The sequence below is a fragment of the Mustela putorius genome, unplaced genomic scaffold, assembly GCF_011764305.1.
Source record: "Mustela putorius furo isolate JIRA1106 unplaced genomic scaffold, ASM1176430v1.1 tig00000196_pilon_pilon_pilon, whole genome shotgun sequence".
Classification (NCBI taxonomy): domain Eukaryota; kingdom Metazoa; phylum Chordata; class Mammalia; order Carnivora; family Mustelidae; genus Mustela; species Mustela putorius.
In genome coordinates, this window is record NW_025421310.1 from 1,251,859 (window position 1) to 1,274,758 (window position 22,900).

The 22,900-nt window shown below is 53.0% G+C and overlaps 1 protein-coding gene and 1 pseudogene across 1 annotated transcript; one reads left to right on the forward strand and one right to left on the reverse strand.

The window, feature by feature from the left end:
* Positions 1 to 8,144, reverse strand: part of LOC101688753 — a 37,199-nt pseudogene extending 29,055 nt beyond the window's left edge.
* Positions 8,145 to 8,189: 45 nt separating this feature from the next.
* MAP3K10 (mitogen-activated protein kinase kinase kinase 10) lies at positions 8,190 to 22,886 on the forward strand. The gene is made up of 10 exons (XM_004776141.3): positions 8,190 to 9,464; positions 13,238 to 13,418; positions 16,258 to 16,406; positions 16,857 to 17,032; positions 17,650 to 17,896; positions 19,496 to 19,612; positions 20,150 to 20,321; positions 20,437 to 20,549; positions 20,932 to 21,582; positions 22,276 to 22,886. The coding sequence occupies exons 1-10, from the start codon at positions 8,783 to 8,785 to the stop codon at positions 22,596 to 22,598; spliced, it is 2,811 nt and encodes a 936-aa protein (XP_004776198.1). The 5' UTR covers positions 8,190 to 8,782; the 3' UTR covers positions 22,599 to 22,886.
* The last annotated feature ends 14 nt before the right edge of the window (positions 22,887 to 22,900 follow it).

Here is a 22,900-nt window from a genome sequence, read left to right on the forward strand (position 1 = left end):
TGTGGGGCCACCTACCGGATCTGGGACTTTTTTGTGAAATAAATGTCTCAGAGGCATTCTGTTCTGGGCTTTCTTTGTTATACCTCAGTCCAAACTCTAGTGTGGACAGCTCTAAAAATCAAAACTATAAATGCCCCCAAAACTTAAATAATATAATATAAATAACTCTCGAGTTTAAAAAATAAAACATTAAAGAAAGAAATCCTTATAACTGGATGGCAACAAAAGCATGACCAATAGCAATGTCTGAGGGGTAATTCTAGCTTTCAACATTTTTATCAAAGAAGACTGAAAACAAGTGAAGAAAGGCTTAGCTTAAGAAATTATATATGAGGGGCGCCTGGGTGGCTCAGTGGGTTAAAACCTCTGATCTCAGGGTCTTGGGATCGAGCCCAGCATTGGGCTCTCTGCTCAGCGGGGAGCCTGCTTCCTCTTCTCTCTCTGCCTGTCTCTCTGCCTACTTGTGATCTCTCTCTCTGTCAAATAAATAAATAAAATCTTTTTTAAAAACCACAAATTTGGGGTGCCTGGGTGGCTCAGTGGGTTAAAGGCTCTGCCTTCGGCTCGGGTCATGGTCCCAGGGTCCTGGTATCGAGCCCCGCATGGGGCTCTCTGCTCAGCGGGGAGCCTGCTTCCCTTCCTCTCTCTCTGCCTGCCTCTCTGCCTACTTGTGATCTCTGTCTGTCAAGTAAATAAAATCTTTAAAAATAAATAAATAAAAAATAAATAAATAAATACCACAAATTTTGGCTATTTGAAATGCTTCAGGCAAAACTGATGGAGAGATGCCAAATAAAAATGTAATTCTTAGTGAAAAGGAAGAAAGAACTATAGATATAAATATTTTTAGAATAATAAAATAAACATTCTAACTCTATTAACCAGTGCATTTTTTTAAAGAGAGAATGCACTATTGGGGGCAGGGAAGGGCAGAGAGAGAGAGAGAAAATCTTAAGCAGGCTTCACAGTCAGCGTGGAGCTCAATGCAGAGCTTGATTTCACAATCCTGAGATCATGACCTAAGCCAAAATCAAGACTCAGACACTTAACTGACTGAGACAGTCAGGCACCCCTAAACCAATACATTTTAAAATGTTGACAAGATGGATGGATTCCTATAAGAAGAGAAAATGCCAATACTGAAACAAGAAGAAACAGTAACTTTTGGATAGACTAACAACCATGAAAGAACTGGAAAATTTTTTTTAAAGATATTATTTATTTCAATCTCAAGTAGGTGGAGAGGCAGGCAGAGAGAAAGAGAGGAGGAGGAAGCAGGCTCCCCACTGAGCAGAGAGCCCAATGCGGGGCTCGATTCCAGGACCCTGAGATCATGACCTGCGCTGAAGGCAGAGGTTTAACCCACCGAGCCATCCAGGCACCCCAAGAACTGGAAATTTTAATTGAAAGAAGCCCCAGAATGTTTACCAGGAGGGTTCTACCAAACTTTCAAAGAACAAATAACACCTACCATATACAAATTATTACTGGGGCCTCGGGGAGGAAAGAAATTCATTTTGTGAAGTTGGTGGTATATCCTTGATTCCTCAACCAAATAAGGACAATCTGGGAAAAGAATATTAGAGGCCCATTTTACTTTCTAAATGCATATACAGGGGTGCCGGGTGGCTCAGTGGGTCAAAGCCTCTGCCCTTGGCTCAGGTCATGATCCTGGGGTCCTGGGATCAAGTCCCACGTCTGGCTCTCTGCTCAGCAGGGAGCCTTCTTCCTCCTCTCTCTCTCTGCCTGCCTCTCTGCCACTTGTGATCCGTCTGTCAAATAAATAAATAAAATCTTATAAAAAAAAATGCAGGGACGCCTGGGTGGCTCAGTGGGTTAAAGCCTCTGCCTTCGGCTTGGGTCACGGTCTTAGGGTCCTGGGATCAAGCCCCACATCCAGCTCCCTGCTCAGCGGGGAGTCTGCTTCTCCCTTTCTCTGCCTGCCTCTCTGCCTACTTGTGATCTCTCTCTCTTTGTGTCAAGTAAATAAATAAAATCTTTAAAAAAAATTTTTTTTAAATAAATAAATGCATATACAATTCCTAGATAAGATATTAGATAAGCAAATACAAATAATGTACTGAAAATAAAATGGCATTGAGTAGGTTTTTTTTTTTAAGATTTTATTTATTTATTTGACAGAGAGAGATCACAAGTAGAGAGAGAGGCAGGCAGAGAGAGAGAGAGGGAAGCAGGCTCCCTGCTGAGCAGAGAGCCCGATGCGGGCCTCGATCCCAGGACCCTGAGATCATGACCTGAGCCAAAGGCAGCGGCTTAACCCACTGAGCCACCCAGGCTCCCAAGTAGGTTTTAGTAAACATTGGAAAGTTAACAATGTAATGCACTATATTATGGAATAAAGGAGGAAACTCACATGGTTGCCTTCACAGACTAAAAAAAAAAAAAAAATGATAGGGGCACCTGGGTGGCTCATTCGTTAAACATCTGCCTTCGGCACAGGTCATGATCCCAGAGTCCTGGGATCGAGCCCCAAATTGGGCAATCTGCTCAGCAGGAAGCCTGCTTCTTCCTCTCCCATTCCCCCTGCTTGTGTTCCCTCTCTTGCTGTCTCTCTCTCTCTCTCTCTGTGTCAAATAAATAAAATCTTTAAAAAAAAGAAAGAAAGAAAAGGAAGCAATACAAGCAAAAATCATAAGGAAAAACAACAAAGGATATTTCATAATGATGAAAGGAATAATTCACTGATATCATGTTAGTAGCATAAATCCTCATTCACCAACAACATAACTTCAAAATACATAAAGCAAAAACTGAGGCAGCTAAATGGAGAAGTGGACATATCCTCACTAAAAGTGGGAGAGTTTATTATACCTTCCAGAAGGTAACAAATCAAACGGGAAAAAAAAGGTAAGGGTGTAGCAGATAAGATATAGAGAATTAATAAACCCGAATGGTCAGATCTCTGATCCCAACAATCAGAATGCACATCCTTTAAAAAATAGGGGGCGCATGGGTGGCTCAATCAATAAGCGTCTGCCTTCAGCTCAGGTCATGATCTCAGGGTCCTGGGATCAAGTCCCGACATCTGGCTCTCTGCTCAGTGGGAAGCCTGCTTCTCCCTCTCCCACTTCTCCTGCTTGTGTTCCCTCTCTCTCTGTGTCTCCCTCTGTCAAATAAATAAATAAAATCTTTTAAAAAAATTTTTTTGGGGGGCGCCTGGGTGGCTCAGTGGTTTGGGCTGCTGCCTTCGGCTTGGGTCATGATCTCAGGGTCCTGGGATCGAGCCCCGCATTGGGCTCTCTGCTCCGCAGGAAGCCTGCTTCCCTCTCTCTCTCTCTCTCTCTGCCCCCCTCTCTGCCTACTTGTGATCTCTGTCTGTCAAATAAATAAATAAAATCTTTAAAAAAAAAAAAACACCATTTAAAAAAAAAATTTTTTTAAACCTCCATAGAGAAACTTCCAAAACAAAACAAAAAACCCACATACTAGGTCCAAAGGGAAATCTCAACACACTCCTAAGAATTTGTATCATTCAGAACATGTTCATTGAATAAAACCAGCAATCAACTACAAAAAGATGATCAAGGAAAAATCCAGGTACATAGATAATAAAAAATACATTTCTAAGTAATTTGGGGGTTAATCGACATTACATTTTTGGGGAACCGAATGACAAAGAATGGTACTGATGAGGGAGCAGGAGGCTGGCTGAGAACAAAGCAAAAGCTGGCACCTTGCACCCCCTGTCCACCCGCTCCCCTGGGTAATATGTGTGACATTCCTCAGGCACCCCTGGCTGCCCTAAAAGAAAAACAAATAGTTAACTTGCAGAGATCACAGTCCTGCAGGACAGGAGTCTCCCTCGGTCTACAAATAATATCCTACTGATTTACAACAAAGAAGCTATCTTATCAATAGCCCAACTTCCAGAGATAAGTAACTCAGTTCCTCAAGCCCTAATGTCACCCTCCCCTCCATAAAACTGAAGGAGGCTGAGGCAGAAGGAAATGTAAATAAAGTTAAATTTCTTCCAAACCTAAAACTCACTGACAAGGATGTTTGATAGGAGGAATGTGATATTCCACCAGGAAACTCCCAATTGTCTTCACGTTAGTGCTTGTTAGAGGGAAAAACAGCTTTGGCTTTACAATAAATAGGGCTCCAGTATCCTGACAGTCTTCTTTACCGTAACAGCCCTTCTGAACACCCCCTTGTCCTCACCTACCCAACTCCCGTGTATATAATCAGCAACGACTCAGGATAGCAGGGCAGCAGCTCTTTCTGCCCACAGGTCCTGTCCTTGTGCTTTAATAAACCACCATTTTGTTGGGGAGAGTATGTGCTATGGTGAGTGCTGTGAAGTGTGTAAACCTGGCGATTCACAGACCTGTACCCTGGGGATAAAAATATATTAAATGTTTATAAAAAATTAAAAAAAAAAAACACCATTTTGCACCAAAAATGTCTCAAGAATTCTTTCTTGGTTATTGGCTCCGGACCTCACCCCACCGAACCTCACCTATGTTCTAGAACTTCATCAGTACCACATATCAAAACCTGGAGGAGGCCTGGGTGGCTCACTGGTTTAAGCCTCTGCCTTCGAATCAGATCATGAGGGTCATGATCTCAGGGTCCTGGGATCAAGCCCCGCATCAGGCTCTCTGCTCAGCGGGGAGCTCGCTTCCCCCTCTCTCTCTGCTGTTTCTCTGCTTACTTGTGATTTCTCTCTCTGTCAAATAAATAAATAAAATCTTAAAAAAAAAAAAAAAGACCTGGAGTACACAGAATAACTAAATGCGGGGGAGAAATGTGGAGAATGAATCAACAAAGCAGAAATAAATAAAATAAAATCCCTCCCCAAAAATAAGTAGGAGAGATCATCAGTAAACAAAATCTGGTTTGTTTGGTTTTATTAATATTCTATTTATTTATTTGACAGACAGAGATCACAAGTAGGCAGAGAGGCAGGCAGAGAGAGAGGAGGAAGCAGGCTCCCTGCTGAGCAGAGAGCAGAGAACCCACTGAGCCACCCAGGCGCCCCTGGTTTGTTTTTTTAACACTGATAGAACTATAAAATGTTGGACAACTTTGCAGAAAAAGAAGAGAAGGAACAAGTAAGTACCAGGAAAACCAAAGGAAATACAACTTCAGATGCAAATAAATCATAAAATATAACATGTATAAAGTATAAAAATAACATGCATAAATGAATCTGAAATCCTAGATAAAACAGAGATTGTTGTAGGCAAATATAAATCACAAAAATTTATTCCAGGAGAAAGTAATGAATCTGAATAAACCAATACCCACAGAAGAAGTTGAAATGACAAAGAACTACCAGAAAGGTACCATGCGTGGATGACCTTTCAGTCAAATTCCACCAAATGCTCAAAGAGTAGATAACTCCACTGAACCACAACCATTCCAGATTGCAGAATAAGGTAGACGGTTCCCCCAAATCATAGAACAGGGCTAGCATTTCCCTACTGTCAAAACTGGGCAAGGACAGGGCAAGAAAGAAAAACACGGGCCAATTCCATTCTGAAAACAAACGCAAAACAACCCTAAATGAAATAGTATTAAAAGTCTGGCACAGTGGGGCGACTGGGTGGCTCAGTGCATTAGTTAAGCCTCTGCCTTGGGCTCAGATCATGATCCCAGGGTCCTGGGATTGAGCCCCACATTGGGCTCTCTGCTCTGCAGGGAGACTGCTTCCCTGCCCCTCTCTGCCTGTCTCTCTGTCTACTTGTGATATCTCTCTGTGCGTGTGTCAAATAAATAAATAAAAGTCTTTTAAAAAATATAAAAATATATTTTTTAAAAAGCCTGGCACAAGATAAGGATTGTTCATTATCACCACTATCGGTAACATTGCATTGGAATTCCTAGCCAAACGGGAAGGGGAGAGCAAAGAGTTATAAAGGTGGAAATATTAAGCTGTCATTTTGTTACCACAAGAGGATCATCTAGCCAGGAGAGTATGGAGAATTAAAACAAGTAAGAGTGAGTTCAACAACGTAGCCAGAAGAACATTAGCAATAAAAGCACAACAGTTGTAACTGATAAGAAGAAAAAAACCCAAGTCATAAATAAAAAGTAAAAACAGTAAAGTCCCAGGGAGTGAACCAGAGAACGCATGCATAAAATATCCCAGGAGAAAATTATACCTGTGTCCAAGACAGAAGACTCAATATCACAAATCATAAATTCTCCCCCAAATTAGTAATTTATTCATTACAAGCTCAATGAAAATCCAAGGTATTTGTTGTGGAATTGACAAGGTCCATCTCACTCCCCATTCCCCTGCAGGAACCCCCAGGCTTAGAATCAAGGAGGCTCCCCTTCCTCACCCAAGTCTAGACAGCTACTTGGAAACCACTTGTTCTGCTGCCCATCTGCCTCTCTCTGATTTGAATCAACCCACAAGGTAAACAGAGTAACAATGTCAGCATAACACAAGCATGTTGGTTAATAGGCAATTTTGTCCTGGAAGTTAATATTTTGAAGCAATCAGGGGAAAGCTTTCTCACAGTTAAAGGGGAAGCCTAGTGATCAAAGAGGATCTTTACACACAAAAAGCTGCAAATCTGCAGAAGGCTCTTCCTTTAGATACACCGTGGCTCCTTTTGGTGGTTTAAAGACCATAATGCTTGCTGCAATGTTATGGTATGTGGCCAAGCTGTGAATGCAGATGAAGAAACTACAATGATATTCTCTCATATCAAAATGACAGATTAATGGGAGACAACACCTTCAATCAGATTTTTAATTTTGATGGAAATGGTCTCCATTAGAAATTATTACCTCCAGACCAGCATCTCTGAGAAGGAAGCACAAGCCCCAGCTTTTAAAGATTGCAAAGAAGAGACTGAAGGCGCTCCTAAGTGTGAATGTCCGTGGAAATTTAACTGTGCTAGTATTTCTACTGGTTTCTCATTGGTTTCGTAGCTCTGATTATAAAGTTGCGTTCGTTTTGAACAATCTGTTCCTAGTTCTATTTTTCCTATAAACCCTTGTTATATATTGCGCACTGTTTTGTAGAACTCCGATTTTTCAGGAACGCATATATCGGTTACAGCAAAATCACCTGTACTCAGAATAAGGGGGGGACTCTGGCTTTTAACAAGCATTCTTGATAGGTCCTAAGTTGGGGAGGGAGGGTGAAGGTTGGGGGTAGTTCTCTGGACCTTGGGAACCACAGCCCATCATAGTTCCTCTCTTCTCTCCTACCTCCAGACCTTCGGGCCACCCAGGAAAAGCCACGGGAAAAGGCCCAGAATTTTGCCGCTTACGAGCTTACAGATCTTGAGCCAGTCGCTGAAGCTCTGCAGGACTCAGTTTCCTCACTCTTTAAATGGGAAGGCAGTGTGCTTGAAGAATCATGTTTAATTAAAAAATCTGCCTCTGATTCCCGCTTTGCCATTTACACCTCTGTGACCTCGGACAAGAGACTCTGCTTCTTAACACGTCATCTGTAAAATGGGGTCTCTGCGAGAATTTAATGATGCTCCCCGCGTGCAAAGCACTTAGCACAAGAGGCGCGTTAAGCCCCAATAAATTGAAGTTCCTATTCTGGGAGGCGGGGAATTCTCGAGGGTATGAGGTTTGACTGCTGAGGCGGAAGAACCCAGAACTGGTGGGAAAAGACATGGCTATGATTTCCCCACCGACAGTAAACACGTCCTGCCTGCCGGGTCTTTCCCGCTGAGGCCTCTCATCGCCGGACCCCCCCCCCCAGCTTGCAAGAGCCACCAACAAGCTTCCAGTGTTTGGGGCCGCCTCCTGTCGCGCGGGTCCGAGAACGGACTACATTTCCCGACGTGCACCTCGGGTCGGGACCCCAAGGGGCCGGCCAGCAAAGAGGACCTTGTCCCAGCCGCGTTAGAGGCTGGAGGCAGTAACCACCACTCAGGCAGCTTCTATATTTCGCTTTGCGAAGCCAGTCAGCCGCCGTCAATCCCACCTTGAGCAGCGGACCCGCAGGGTCTGTGGGAGCGCTTGGCCCCCTCCTCTTTCCCTCCTCCTGGCGTCCGGCCCAAGAGATTCCAGGGTCCGAGGCCAGGCTTAACTCCCCGGGAGGATTCCTTCGGCCCCGCGGGATCCCCTCTGCGGCCCGACGTTGGCAGCGGGGCTCTGGGGGCTAGTGGACAGCCTCGAGGCCGCCCGGGCGGAGACTACAACTCCCAGGCGGCACCGCGGCGGCGGCGGCGGCGACCACGTCACTCGGGCACCGCCGGCGGCCCCGGGAAGCGGCGCGGGCGGGGGCAGGGCTGGGGCCGACCGGGAGGCGGGTGCTGAGGATGGGGGCCGACCGGCCGCCCCGCGCGTGAGAAGGCCGAGGGGCGCGCCACCCCATCGCGGGGCAGGCGCCCCCGGGCCCAGCCACCCCCACCCCGCCCGGCAGTCGTGGCCCGGGATGCGGAGCCGGGGGCCGCCGGTGGAGCTGCGCGGGGTGAGAGGCGCGGGGAAGGGGGCTGCCTGCTTCCCTCACCCTCGTCCACCACCGGCGGGCCCCGGCAGGAATTCGGGAGCCGCGGGGCCAGGCCCTCTTAGCGCCCTGACATTTGGGGGGAACAGGTGAACCCGCCGCCCTTCCCGCACCCCGCCCCGCTTGGGCAGCTAAATCAGAGGGGACGACCCTGCCCTTTTAAGGAGGCTTTTTGTTGCTCCTGCGGAGGCCCTCCCCCCCCCCGGCCATGGCCACCAGGAGCCCCCTAAAACCCACAGGGACTGCCCCCCATCCTGGCCACCGGGGCCCCCCCTCTGCATCCCGCGGGCAGCCAGTGTGAAGCGGCCTCCCGCAGCCCCCGGCCCCTCCCCCATGGAGGAGGAGGAGGGGGGGACGGCCAAGGAGTGGGGCACGACCCCCACGGGGCCCGTCTGGACCGCGGTGTTCGACTACGAGGCGGCGGGCGATGAGGAGCTGACCCTGCGGAGGGGCGACCGCGTCCAGGTGCTTTCCCAGGACTGTGCGGTGTCGGGCGACGAGGGCTGGTGGACCGGGCAGCTACCCAGCGGCCGTGTGGGCGTTTTCCCCAGCAACTACGTAGCCCCCGGCGCCCCCGCCGCGCCCGCGGGCCTCCAGCTGCCCCAGGAGATCCCTTTCCACGAGCTGCAGCTAGAGGAGATCATCGGTGTAGGGGGCTTTGGCAAGGTCTACCGGGCCCTGTGGCGCGGCGAGGAGGTGGCTGTCAAGGCCGCCCGGCTGGACCCTGAGCGGGACCCGGCAGTGACAGCAGAGCAGGTGCGCCAGGAGGCCCGGCTCTTCGGAGCCCTGAAGCACCCCAACATCATTGCCCTCCGAGGTGCCTGCCTCAGCCCCCCACACCTCTGCCTGGTGATGGAGTATGCCAGGGGGGGCGCACTGAGCAGGGTGCTGGCAGGCCGCCGGGTGCCCCCTCATGTGCTGGTCAACTGGGCTGTGCAGGTGGCCCGGGGCATGAACTACCTACACAATGATGCCCCTGTGCCCATCATCCACCGGGACCTCAAGTCCATCAACAGTAAGTGGTGTCCTCCCCCCAAAACTTGCTTCTACAGAATCTTGTGAGGTCAAGTGTAGGTGGTGGGAAATGGGGACACCAGAAGACACTGCCTAGGGTGAGAAGAGGCAGCAGTATACCTTCCCGGCCAAGTGAGGCAGGCCTCGCCCATTAAGGGAGGAAAAGGAGGCTCAGAAAGGTCAAGGGGCCACCTGTACCCCAGACTACAGAGTCACAGTCGCTCAGTAAATGTGACCGGCACTGCCCTCCTGGCATCAAACAGCACCGATGCAGTGGCCGCCCTCATGGCATTCGCTGTCCAGCCCCGATGCCAGAGTCCACGGGGGGGGGGGGGGGGGGGGGGGGGGATAGAAAGAGCCTAGCCTGGAGTCAGGGTTTCTTAGCCTTGGCACTATTTATCTCTGGGGCGAGAGGATCGGAGCAGGCTGCCCTGTGTATCGGGGTCTCTTTAGCAGACTCATGGGCCTCTGCCCACCAGATGCCCTGAGCATTCCCCATCCCCAGTTATGATAACCGAAACTTGTCTCCAGACATTGCCAAATGTCCCCTGGGGGTGGGGGGAGGATAAAGCCGCCCCCACTTGAGAACCATTTCCTGGAGTCCTCCCAGGCCTCTGCCCCAGCTAGCGGAGGCCAAGTGGAGGTGAGGGAGGAGGAAGCGGGATGTGCCTTATGTAAAATCTTCCAGGCTTCCTGGCTTATCCCAGGCTCTCAGAAGTTGCTTGGTTGGTTGAATGGGAACTGGGGCCAGGCAGAAGGGAAGGCTCCCCAGGACCCCCACTTAGGTCCAGGAGCTTCTCATAATGTTAGCACATGTTAACGGAGCACCTATTCCCGGTGATTTCCACTCTTGTGGTCCTCACAAACTAAAGATTTCATTCATTCCCCAGTACTTCCTGAGCCACACCCTGCTGGGGGTCCTAAGTATACAGCAGGGGAAAGCCTACCTTCCTGGCACCTCCCATCCTTCCTCTGCCCCACCTCACTCCCTTTCCTTCCACACTGATGGATTCATTCTTTCTTTTCTCATCTGGTGTTTGCTGGGCCAAGTCATACGCTAAGGAAAGGGCTCAGCAGTGAATGAGGCCAGAGTGTGCCCTGCCCTCACCTGAAATGTGGTGGGTTCCCCTTTGCCCTCACCTTTGGATCCCCGCATCTCATCTACTTCTGATTTCTGCCAATTCCGCGCCTTGACATTTGTTTGAATCCATTTCGCGGGGTTTTTTGTTTTTGTTTGTTTGTTTTTTATAATTTTGTCGCTCTGCCCTCCCCCACCCACCCTGCAACAGCAAAGCCCCTGCAGCAGAAGGATGTGTGTTCCTTACCTTCTAGACCTCGCATTTGGGCACTAACAGAGCTGCCAGGAGCTCGAGGGGTGCCAAGCACTGTGCCAGGGCTGGGGAATGGAGCAAGAGACACACAGATGGCTCCTGCCTTCCCTGATGCTCCGATTTGCTGGGCAAGTGGAGGCAGGATGGGCAGCGTGTCCTCTTGAAGACTGACCGTGCTCTTCTTGGCCCTTCCTCACCCCTGCTGATTCAACAGCCTAAAGGTGGAGTGTAAGGACACACACCCGTGCCGCCAGGTTTCCTGCAGCCATTGCTACCAGACATAGGATTGTTGGGGCTCTGTAGGCTCAGTCAGTGGGACAGGTCTGTGGCTGGGACAGTCGGTCATTGGGCTTCACAGCCCAGCTTCCTCCATTCCTCTTTCCCAAAGGAGCCCCTCTCCTGGTGCCATACATACACTGGTTCATTCAACCAGTAATTCATAAGCAGAATTAAGTATATGGGCCCTGTCGTAAGCTCTGGGATTACAGAAGTGAATCAGGCAAGATTTCCCCATATGGAAGTTAGGGGCCAGTAAATAGAAGTAGATGATGGTTATTTAAATGGGTAGGTAGAGAGACAGATGACAGTTTCCAGAGAGTATCAGGGGCTCTGAAGGAAGTAAAGTAGATCACAGATGAGGCAGAAGGAGCTCTTGGAGTCAGATGAGCAGGGGAGGCAGTCCTGGAGTGGAGGCCTGAGCAAAGACTACCCAAGGTCCCAAGGTGGGAATGAACATGCCTTGTTGGAGAAAACAGCAAGGAGACCAGAGGGGTTGGAAGAAGAGGAATGAGGCAGAGTTAGGAGATGAGGTCAGAAGTGTAGGCAGGGCCCAGATCAGGATGACCCCAGGGGCCATGATGAGGATTTGGGGTATTTTAGTCAATGCCATGGAAGCCATTAGAGAGTTTCTACACAGGGGTGACGCAGATGGGAGAGTGTTCCCTCTGTCACAGGGTCACCCCACAAACAGGAGAGGTGGGGACCAAGAAGAGAGGGATAGAGTCACATGCCAGAGAGTCAAGGGAGGCCTCTGGTCTTTGATGACGGGAGATGTAGCCAGAAAGGATCAAAGATCCAGGTGGAGGACAAAGGACCAATTATGGTGACATCGCACACTAATAACAATAGCCAGGATTTTGTAAGGATGTACTTTTGCTTCAGGCCCTAAATCCTTCCTACAACCCTCTAGAGTAAATATTACTGTTGTCTCCATTTAACAGAGGAGAAATTTTAGCATTAAGAAGAATACATTATAACAAGGATATGCTAGTGAGTGGCAGAGCGGGATTCAAACCTAGGCAGGGCCCTGTACGCTTTGGAGACTCTGCTTGGTAGAAGCTGGTAGAACATCATAGCAGTTAAGATATTGGGCTCTCGGGACAGATCTCGATCAGGTCTTTGCTGCACAGTTTTCTAGCTGTATGATCTTGGCCAGGAGACTTCATCTCTCTGAGCCTAGTCAATAAAATGGGCTGCTTTCTAGTTAATTCATATGAAGGGCTTAGCACAGTGCGTGCCATATAATGGACTGCTGATAAACACCAGCCATGATTATAATCATCGTTAGGAACCATCCCAGGCAGCAAGTTGGAACCACTCAATATGCTTGGGGGATATATCTGTCCAATTCTGTCACCCTAATGCTATGAAACAAGCCACCCCCAAGACTCCGTGTCTTAAAACTTGATGTCATTTATTGCTGCTCACACATGTGCACGCCTGCCAGAGGGTAAGCTGTAGGCTGGGCTCAGCCGGAGAGCCTTGACTCCAAGTAGCTCCCATGCACTCTGGACCAGCAGGCATGGTCTCGTGGTGATGGCAGAAGCTGAGAGGGCAGGCAGACGGGTGAGGCCTCTCAAGGCCTAGGCTAGGACCTGGCATTCTCATCCTGTTGACCAAAACAAGTCATGTGGCCAACAACCCGGAAGTCAAGGAGGGGGAAGTATACTCTGCCTCTTTCCCGGGGGAGAGGAAGGCACAATCACACGGCCAGGACTGTGATGCTGCAGAAGGGAGTAGAATTGCACCCCCCATGCAGTTTGCCACAGTGGGTAACAAAGAACCACATTCGTCCCTTCTGCTCATGGCCTATAGTTCCCACCTCTGGGCTGGCTGGGAATTCAAGGCCTAGACCAAGGAGAACCAAGGCATTGGCTACAGACCTTGCAATGAGCTCCCCAGAGCCCAGGTTGAAGTGAGGAGGGTAGTGGGCCCAGGAGAAGCCCCCTCTGCCTTCATGGGAGCCTGGGGCAGGGATTGGACTGCAGGGAAGGGTCCACGATATTCCAGACCAGGAAAGGAGCCACTGTGGGGAGGGGGATGGAGCGCTTGAGGTGGGGGAGAGAATAAGTCGGGGACTCCAGTTGAGGCAGGGGCCAGGATACTTGGGTCTGTAGCCCAGAAGCTGTGGGGTGACCCACCTTTCTTCCTCCCCACCCCCCAGTCCTTATCCTGGAGGCCATCGAGAACCACAACCTCGCAGACACGGTGCTCAAGATCACAGACTTTGGCCTCGCCCGCGAGTGGCACAAGACCACCAAAATGAGCGCTGCAGGGACTTACGCCTGGATGGCTCCAGAGGTTATCCGTCTCTCCCTCTTCTCCAAAAGCAGTGATGTCTGGAGGTGCTGATGGGGACGGTGGGGGAGTCCTGGCAATAGGGGAGCAGGGGCACGGGGAGGGGTGACAGAGTGGGAGGGGCAGTCTCCCACTGAAGCAAGGATCCGGGCCTGGCCAAGGGGCCCGCTGGCAAGGTCAGGCCAGCAGACACCAAAGCGGGTGTCTGCTCCGTGTGGTCAGGTGGCAGCTGAGGACTCGGATTCTAGTGGAAAATTCCAAAGATCTAGAGATAAGGTGTCAGTACCAGGGCCCTCAGTCACCATCTAGCATGCCACCCCACTTGTCAGCAGGAAACTGAGGCCTTTGGAGGCATCCATCCATCCACCCAGCCGTCCGTCCATCTGTCTACTCTGGGTGCTAGGGATATGACAGGAAATAAAAGTAGACACATTTCCTGCCCGTGGGGATAGTAAATAAGTAAATAAACACAAAAAAGCTGGGAAAACAGCTGGTTTTGAGTTTAAAAAGTCCTAAAATAATTTCAAAAGATAGCGAGCTAATCCCCCAGGACAAAGCAGCAGACAGTATTAAGAGCCAGGTGGCAGATCGAAAAGCCGGAGGATGACTTTGGGGAAGGCTTTGCTAGGAAGCGAGACTTGAACTGAGTGCAGGCAGACACGAGGGAGCCAACCCTGTGCAGTTTGGGGGAAGAGGCTTCCTAGGCCATGGGGACGGCCCACAAAGGAGACCCCAGCGTGAGAACAAGCTTGCTCCATTCCAGATACAACTACGAGGCCCACGCAGCTGGAGCAGAGCAGGCAAGGAGAGAGGTGGTAGGAAATGACAGAGGAGAGAGCGGGATGAGGGACCAGGCACTGAGCTTTATTCTAAGTGCGGGCGAAAGCCAAGAGTGGCCTTAGTGAATGGCATGGTTTGGCTGAGTGTTGCAAGGCTGCCTGGGCTGGAGGATGAGGACAGGAGTAGTGGGGGCGGGTGCCAGTGAGGAGGCTGTTGCCCTTACCAGCGAGGCTGGTTGGTGGCAGCTGGACCTCTTCAACCCCAGGCCTCCTCCTGGGAGGGAGCCCAACCCAGGTCAGTCCCCAGCTGAGGCTCCAGATGGACCAAGTGGCAAAGTCATGGCTTTGGGGCAGACAAATCAGACAGGAGGTCTCCATGAGAGCAGTGCAGCCCTTCGGAGAAGGCTCTCAGTGGCTTTATGTTGAAGCATTCATCTGTGGTACCGAACATTTAACAGAGCCAGATCTCTGAGCAGAAAACCCCAAATGCAACAAACGGAAGCTTCTGCTTGTATGTAAAGCCCAGGGCCTCTGTGGGGCCCCCGGCAACAGGAATTCGGGATCCTAGATCAGGGGGTTCCTCAACAGGAGTGTCATTGACATCAGGCAAGGTCATTCTTCCTTGTGTGGTCCCACCTGTACTTTTCAGGATACCAGGCATCCATGGTTCCTGGCCCCCAGACGTCATCACGCTCTCTGGTTGTCATGACTGTCCAAACATCCCAACGGGTTTCCAGTGATGCGGGGGAGGTGCGGGGTTCACGCCACTGCTATTTTCCTCCACCTCGCGTGGCCTCTCTTCCCAAGCTCGCTTCATCATCCAACATCCAAAGTGGCTGCTTGGGCTCCAGCTTTTAGGACCACATTACAGCCAGTAGGAAGGCCAAAAGTGGAAAAGACACCCCTTCTCTCTAAGGACACTTCCCCGAAGTTAGCTGCAGTGGACATAGCCTCCTCCATCCCACGGTCTGGGGCTATCGCCCCGGGGGCTCCCTTAGCTACAAAGGAGGATGGAAAATTATTTCAGACAGGATACGCCCCACTCAGAGTCCTAGTGCTGGCCATCAGGAGAGGAGACGTGGTGTCCCTCTTGCTCTGGGGCCTAGAACAATGTCTGGCGCAGAGCGGATGTGTTTCTGTGTGGAGTGAACGCATGTGTGGATGTGGGGGAGCCCGGGGACCTTCCGCATGCCAGGCGCTGCATGAGATGGTCATTAGGCTCCTGAGGGAGCCAGTTTCCCAGAGCAGGTGGACCCGCAGGGGACCAGCAGAGGGGTGCACGCCCCGGTGTTGCATATCCATTAAGGACACTGCCATGGGCCTCAAGCAGGCCTGAGACCTATCCACTTACTGGCTGTGTGACCTTTAGGCAGACAACTTAGCCTCTCTGAGCCTGCGCCTGCTCGCCGGATAAAACAGGGGTCATACCCATACCTTCTGCCTTACAGGGCTGTTGTGAGGATTACTGAGAGCGCCTAGCACGGTGCTGGCCTGGAGTAAGTGCTTTATACATGTTAAATAGTGTTAACTTGTTTTTAGAGGTAAGTGCTGAGGGGTCTTGTGGGAACATAGAGGAGGGGCCTCTAACCTAGCTTTGGAGGCTATGGAATCAAGGAAGCTTCCTGGTAGAGAGGGTACCTGAATTCTGACTTAAAGGACAGTTACGCAAAGGGAAGGATGTCCTCAACAAAGGGAACAGCATGTGCGAAGCCAGAGGGTAGGAAGAACAGGGCTGGTTCAACTTGTTCGACGTGACTGCAGCTGATGCTGGGGTTGGTACAGGGGCAAGAGCACTTGGAGGCAGGGGCTACAGGGGTCATCAGAAGTCAGGGCTAAGAAAAGTGCCTTTGCCCCATGGGCACAGGGGACACACTGAAGGTTTTCAGATAGGGGTGAGGGGAGAGAGAGCAAGGGCAAGACGTCAAGAGAGAGCCAACCCCACAACATCTATTTGAGATCAGGCCAGCAGAGGTCAATCACGTTCTCATGGCCTCACTGGGGGTTGCTAGGGTGAGGGAGGCCCCCCAGGGGACCAGAGGCAGGGCTGGGGTGTAGGTGAGGATTGGGGTGGGCTGCAGCATCACCCCTCCCTCTTCCCCACCTGCAGCTTCGGGGTGCTGCTCTGGGAGCTGCTGACGGGTGAGGTCCCCTACCGTGAAATCGACGCCTTGGCCGTGGCATATGGCGTGGCTATGAACAAGCTGACGCTGCCCATCCCCTCCACGTGCCCCGAGCCCTTTGCCCGCCTCCTGGAGGGTGAGCCAGGGCCCTGTGGAGATAGGCTCAGCTCGGGTGGCAGGGGCCCTCGGGCCAGCCCTCACTCCTTCACACCCATCCATCCCAGTGGGCCCAGGAATGAGGGAGAAGGGGACGCAACCATCAGACCACAGACTGCCTCCATGGCCCCCACACTCTTGTTCTGGCCAGGCCCACGGCTCCTCAGGGCAGCTGTTAGCATTCACTGGCCCCGGGATTCCTCCCTGATCCTTGATTCTGCCATACATGAGGGAGCGGGTCCCCAGGTTTCTCTCCCAGAGTTTCACTGAGTGAAATGTTGCCAGGAATTTGGCTCTGCCTTCCTTCCCCTTGGCTCCGTGGAAGTTGTTGGTTCCCTGAAGTCCTGCCTTCCACGGGGCAAGGTGATGCCCCAGAGCACGACCACTGACATTTCCCCTCCCACTGCTGTCCTCCCCACCCCCACCCCAGAATGCTGGGACCCAGACCCCCACGGGCGGCCAGATTTCGGGAGCATCTTGAAGCGGCTTGAAGTCATCGAACAGTCAGCCCTGTTCCAGATGCCACTGGAGTCCTTCCACTCACTGCAGGAAGACTGGAAGCTGGAAATTCAGCACATGTTCGATGACCTCCGGACCAAAGAGAAGGTGAAGGCAGGGGACAGAGTGGGGGGGATGAGGTGAGAGGCTGCATTCCGGGGCCTTCAGTGTGGCAGAGGCCCCTCCCTGAGCTGCAGTTTTTGGGTTCATCCAGAGCCGGGGGGGGGGGGGCTTCTTTGCATAATAAGAAAAGGCACCAGGCACTGACATTCTTACAAGTGATATTGCCTGATCTATGGGGTTCTGAAACCTAACAGCCAGAATGGGAGGGACGGGGGAGGCAAGGGAGACGTGGCATGAAGGCAGCTTTGCAAAGTATGAACAGTGGCTGACCTCCAGGGGTGAACAGTACATTGGTGCACTACTCTGCCTTTTTTGGATGTTTGAAGTTTTCCAAATTGAAGAGCCAAACAATTAAAAATCAAAGGGGGAAAAAATAAGGCCACCCCTTTCTTTGTGCTAAAACAGTCTCGCCTCCTGACAGGGCTGGTAAAGAGTGAGTTGCCCCATCACTGGTCATGCTTGTGCTGCGCCCTGACCACAGCAACCGCGGGTGCATCCTGGGGGGGGGGGTGCAGGAGAGGTGGATACTGAGAGAGGTGGGTATGGGGCTAGGGGGCAGATAGGTATGCCTCTCCGTCCCCAGCCACCCGTCTCCTCCCCAGGAGCTCCGGAGTCGGGAGGAGGAGCTGCTGCGTGCTGCTCAGGAGCAGCGCTTCCAGGAGGAGCAGCTGCGGCGGCGGGAGCAGGAGCTGGCAGAGCGCGAGATGGACATCGTGGAGCGGGAGCTGCACCTGCTCATGTGCCAGCTGAGCCAGGAGAAGCCGCGGGTCCGCAAACGCAAGGGCAACTTCAAGCGCAGCCGCCTCCTCAAGCTGCGGGAAGGCGGCAGCCACATCAGCCTGCCCTCCGGTACCGCCCGCGCCCCGGAGGCTGCCAGGAGCAGGCCTAACAAGGGCCTTCCCTCTTACTTTTAGTTTGTAAACTTTTTTTTCTTGCTAACTATATCACGCATGTGGAAAAAGACCAGAAAAACAGTACAGCTTCGGGAGCACATATAGGCCCCCGCCCCATGAAGGCAGAGAGAACCTCCAGCCACCCCGAGTGCCCTCACACCCCCTCCGAACACCAACCCCCAGCCACCCCCACCTCCACCAAGAGTAACCTCTATTATGACCTTCGAGTTGTTCATTCCTCTACTTCTCTTTGTTGTTTCCTCTCCCACCTGTTTTGCTTGTTTGTTTTAATTTTGTGGGTTTTTAAAAAATTTTTTATTTTATTTTATTATTATTATTTTTTAATTATCTTTCAGTCTCCTGCTTTTTCTGGCTTGCCAGAAATTTGTTGAGAAACATCATTTATCCATGGCATCTCCCACAATGGGAGCGGATGTTGCCGCTTGCATCCCCCTGGGTCCCCCTGGCATCGCATAACACACCCCTCCTTCCCCTGCATTTCTGATAAAGTGGTATTAAACCATGTGAAATTGCTAACCTTCAGCCCGTTTGTTTCACATGGCTTAATCAATTTCAAGTTCAGGTTTGGGCTCTTGTTTTCCCAAAGGCTGCTTCCTAGGGACCCTTACAGTGTTCACCTCCGTAAGCCCTGTAAAGTTGCTAGACTCTCTCTGGGATATTAGAAGCCATAGTGCAGTGTTCAGAACAGCACTGGCCAACAAAACTTAATGCAAACCACACAGCTGAGTTTTAAATCTCCTCCTGGCCGCCTTAAAAGCTGGAAAAAAAAATAGGTGGCATTGAATTTAACAATATATTTTATTTAGCCCCATATATAGATCCAAAATGTTATGGTGTCCCATGTAACCAACATAAGAAACATTGTTAGGGATTTTACCTTCTTTTTTCATACTCAATTTTTGAAACCCAGCATACAAGTTACAGTGCATCTCACTTGGTCCAGGCACTAAATTTGCATCAAAAAATACTTGATCTGTGTTTGGATTTCATGAAATTTGCAGTTGGGAAAGTAGACTCACACACACACACACGTGATTCACATACCCAAGTTGTTCCAAATGTACTTCAAGGTTTTCAATAACCAAACTGAGTATCCATTTCTAAGTTTAAGTTTAAATCCACTGCAACCACACAGATGAAGTGTAAACTCTCCAGTTCCTCAGCGGCCATCCCACAAGGCAAGTGCTCCGTGGCCACATGTGGCTAATGGCCACCACGTTGGACAATTAGGCCTAGATCCATAGTCAATCCTTAGTTAATTAGGGACCCAGTTAGGATCCTTCCTCTCAACATCCGGCATGTGCCAGAGGTCTCTGGTGGACTCGTCATGGTTAGAAGCCTGCCCTTTACCCCAGAGGTGCAGGAGGCCCAAAAGTGGGCACCCTCCCCCCATCCTTGGCCTCCAGGTAACTTGGGCAGTTTGGGAATGCAAAACAGTGGGGTTCCCATTCCAGCACTCCTTCTATCCTATGAAGAGACCTTCTCTTTGGCTACCCATGGAGCGGCTTGCTCAGGAAAGTCTCTCTTTTTGCAGGCTTCGAGCATAAGATCACAGTCCAGGCCTCTCCAACCCTGGACAAGCGGAAAGGATCCGATGGGGCCAGCCCCCCAGCAAGCCCCAGCATCATTCCCCGGCTGAGGGCCATTCGCCGTGAGTATCTCCCCAGGCCCTGACCCATCTGTCATCAACAAACTTTCTCTGCACACATTTGCAGAGAATGCACTCAGCAGGAGGAACAGGAACAACAGGGACAAGACAGGCAGGGTCCCCTCCCTGATTCTCATTGGAGAGACAGAATAAACAAACCAACAAGTCAGTTAGGAGGACAATTTCCTTTAGCGGTAAGTGCTGTAAAGGAGAGCAGGGAAGGGAATTAAAGAGCAAAATGGCTGTTTTACATCAGGAAGGCCCGTGTAAGGAACTGGGGTTTGAGCAGGGACCTGCGGGGTGAGAAGGAGAGAGGAGGGCCAGGATCCGAAGGAAGTATGTCCCTGCCAGAGGGACCAGCAAGGGCCAAGGGGGGGGGGTGGAGGTAGGTGGAAACAAGCAAGGGAAGGATCATGCTTGGAGTTAGAATCCAAGGTCCCTTGGACTTGCTGGTGGAGGGTGGATCTGAGAGTGAGGCGGGGAGCACAGTGGGCAGAGACTGTCCAAGACCCCGTGACCCAGCAGCTTCTCTTGACCCAGTGACTCCTGTGGATGGTGGTGGCAGCAGCAGTGGCAGCAGCGGTGGTGGCAGTGGGACATGGGGCCGCAGCGGGCCCCCAAAGAAGGAAGAACTGGTTGGAGGCAAGAAGAAGGGCCGGACCTGGGGACCCAGCTCCACCCTGCAGAAGGAGAGGGCTGGAGGGGAGGAGAGGTACTTGCCGCTGGCAGCCCACCGCTGGCCCTGCCCCTGGCCCCCAGGCCCTCTCCCGCACAGCCAGCAGGCCTGCACTGTAACCCCCTCCCCCCATCTCTGGTGCTCCCTGCAGGCTGAAGGCCCTGGGGGAAGGAAGCAAACAGTGGTCATCAAGCGCCCCCAACCTGGGCAAATCCCCCAAACATACACCGATCGCCCCAGGCTTCGCCAGCCTCAATGAGATGGGTAAGAGTGTGAGGGTGCCTTTAAAATGGAGAGGGAGGGGCATCCGGAGAGAAACATAACCCAAGAGGAAGAGGTGACCGCTCCTCGGGCTTGGGGGCTTGCGGGCTTGCGGGTTTGGGGGCTTACCGGGAGGAAGCCGGGGCACTGGACCCGTGGGTCGGCAACGTTCCTGGAAAGGTCCGGGAGCAGCTGCTGGTTGCAGGCTCATTCCCTGCAGCATGGGGCTCATGTTTGGTGGAACTTGGTGGCCGCGCTGCCCGGAGGGTCTTTTGGGGTTGTCCCCTTGCCATCGAGTCCCCCGGGCACCGTGGGACAGCGGGGTCGGGGGGCGGGGCGGTGGCCAGACCCGGGAGGCGAGTGACGGGCCCTCTCCCGGTTGCAGAGGAGTTCGCGGAGGCGGACGGAGGCAACAGCGTGCCCCCCTCCCCCTACACCACCCCGTCCTACCTCACCGTGCCCCTGCCTGCCGAGCCCTCCCCGGGGGCGCCCGCGCCACTCTCCCGGCCGGGCCACGGCGGCCGGCGGCGCTGCGAGCTGGCCCTGCTGGGCTGCGCCACGCTGCTGGGCGCCGTGGGTCTGGGCGCAGACGTGGCCGAGGCGCGCGCGGCGGACTGTGAGGAGCAGCGGCGCTGGCTGGACGGCCTCTTCCCCCGCGCCGGCCGCTTCCCGCGGGGCCTCAGCCCGCCCGGGCGCTCGCCCGGCCGCCGCGACGACGCGGCCTCCGGCCCGGGCCTGGCGCCCTCGGCCACCCTGGTGTCGCTGTCGTCCGTGTCTGACTGCAACTCCACGCGTTCGCTGCTGCGCTCCGACAGTGACGAGGCCGCGCCGGCCGCGCCCTCCCCGCCGCCCTCCCCGCCCAGCACCAACCCCCTAGTGGACCTGGAGCTGGAGAGCTTCAAGAAAGACCCCCGCCAGTCGCTCACGCCCACCCACGTCACGGCCGCGCGCGCAGTGAGCCGCGGGCACCGGCGGACGCCTTCGGACGGGGCGCTGGGGCAGCGGGGGGTGCCTGAGCCCGCGGCTCCCCGCCCTGGTGAGTGAGATGCCCGGCAGCCAGGGTGCAGAAAGCCACTCCCCTCCCCAACCCACCCCCAAGGTCCAAGGTCCCAGTCCAGCGGCGACCCCCTCAATGCCAGGGTCTGTGTCCCCACAGTCCTCCCTGCTGGGTGGTTGAGCCCCCGGGATGCCGGAGAGGTGGCAAATGGAACTGCCTCCAGGGGCCAGGCGGGTGACATTCGTGGCGACAGCAACAGCTATGGGGAGTCTCTTGTGCCTGACGCTGTTCCCTGTGCATTTATGAACAAGGCCAACGACGTGTGTAGGAATCGCATAGGCATGGGCTATACCTACTACCAGACACTGGGCAGGGAGGGAGCTGCTGTCCTGCCCCTCGGAGGCAGTACTGTGCCTCAGGTCTCTCTGCTGGGCTGTGTGCCCACACCCCGCACTTCAGAGAGGGATTGGAGGGGAGCGCTTTATCTAGAGTGGTGACAGGCGAACAGGCTGTGACAGCTTAAGGAAGATGCTCAGAGTCGCTCCCAGATGAGTGAGCACTTAGGGGTGCTGGGGGCCTAGGCCAAGGTCTTGCCCCAGCTGGAGAGCAGGCCAAACATCAGCGGGTATTTCCAAAAAAAGTCAGAAATTCCACTTCTCCTGTAAAGGTCCTGGCTTTTCAGTGCCACCTTCTGGCCCACCCCACTGACCTCATCTGATCCTCTCTTACCAGGCCCTCGAGACCCCCTGGACTTCCCTCGCCTGCCCGACCCCCAGACCTTGTTCCCGACCCACCGCCGGCCCCCTGAGTTCCCTGGCCGCCCTACCACCCTGACCTTCGCCCCAAGACCCCGGCCAGCTGCCAGTCGCCCCCGCCTGGACCCCTGGAAACTGGTCTCCTTTGGCCGGACACTTGGCATCTCGCCTCCCAGCAGGCCGGACACCCCAGAGAGCCCCGGACTCCCTGGCATGCAGCCCACGCTGCTTGACATGGACATGGAGGGGCAGAGCCAGGACAGCACCGTGCCCCTGTGCGGGGCCCATGGCTCCCGCTGACGCCCACCCTCCACCGCCCGCCTGGGCAGCCATGAATGTAGCACCCCAGGCCCCGCCCTGGCCTGCTGTGCCACAAGGCGGGGGGGGGGGGGAGGCCCTGGGCAGGATACTCGCTCTATTTATTGGGGAAGGGGGGTGGGGGTCACTTAATTTATTCCTTTGTACCCCAGAGGGTGGGGCCCTGTGCCCACCCTGCAGTTGGGGGGAGGGCGGGCAGGGATACTCAGGGACAGGGCATCATAGGGATTCGGCACAAAATGCAGCATTAAAGGTAACCCCTGCCCCCTACTGCTCTTGGCTGT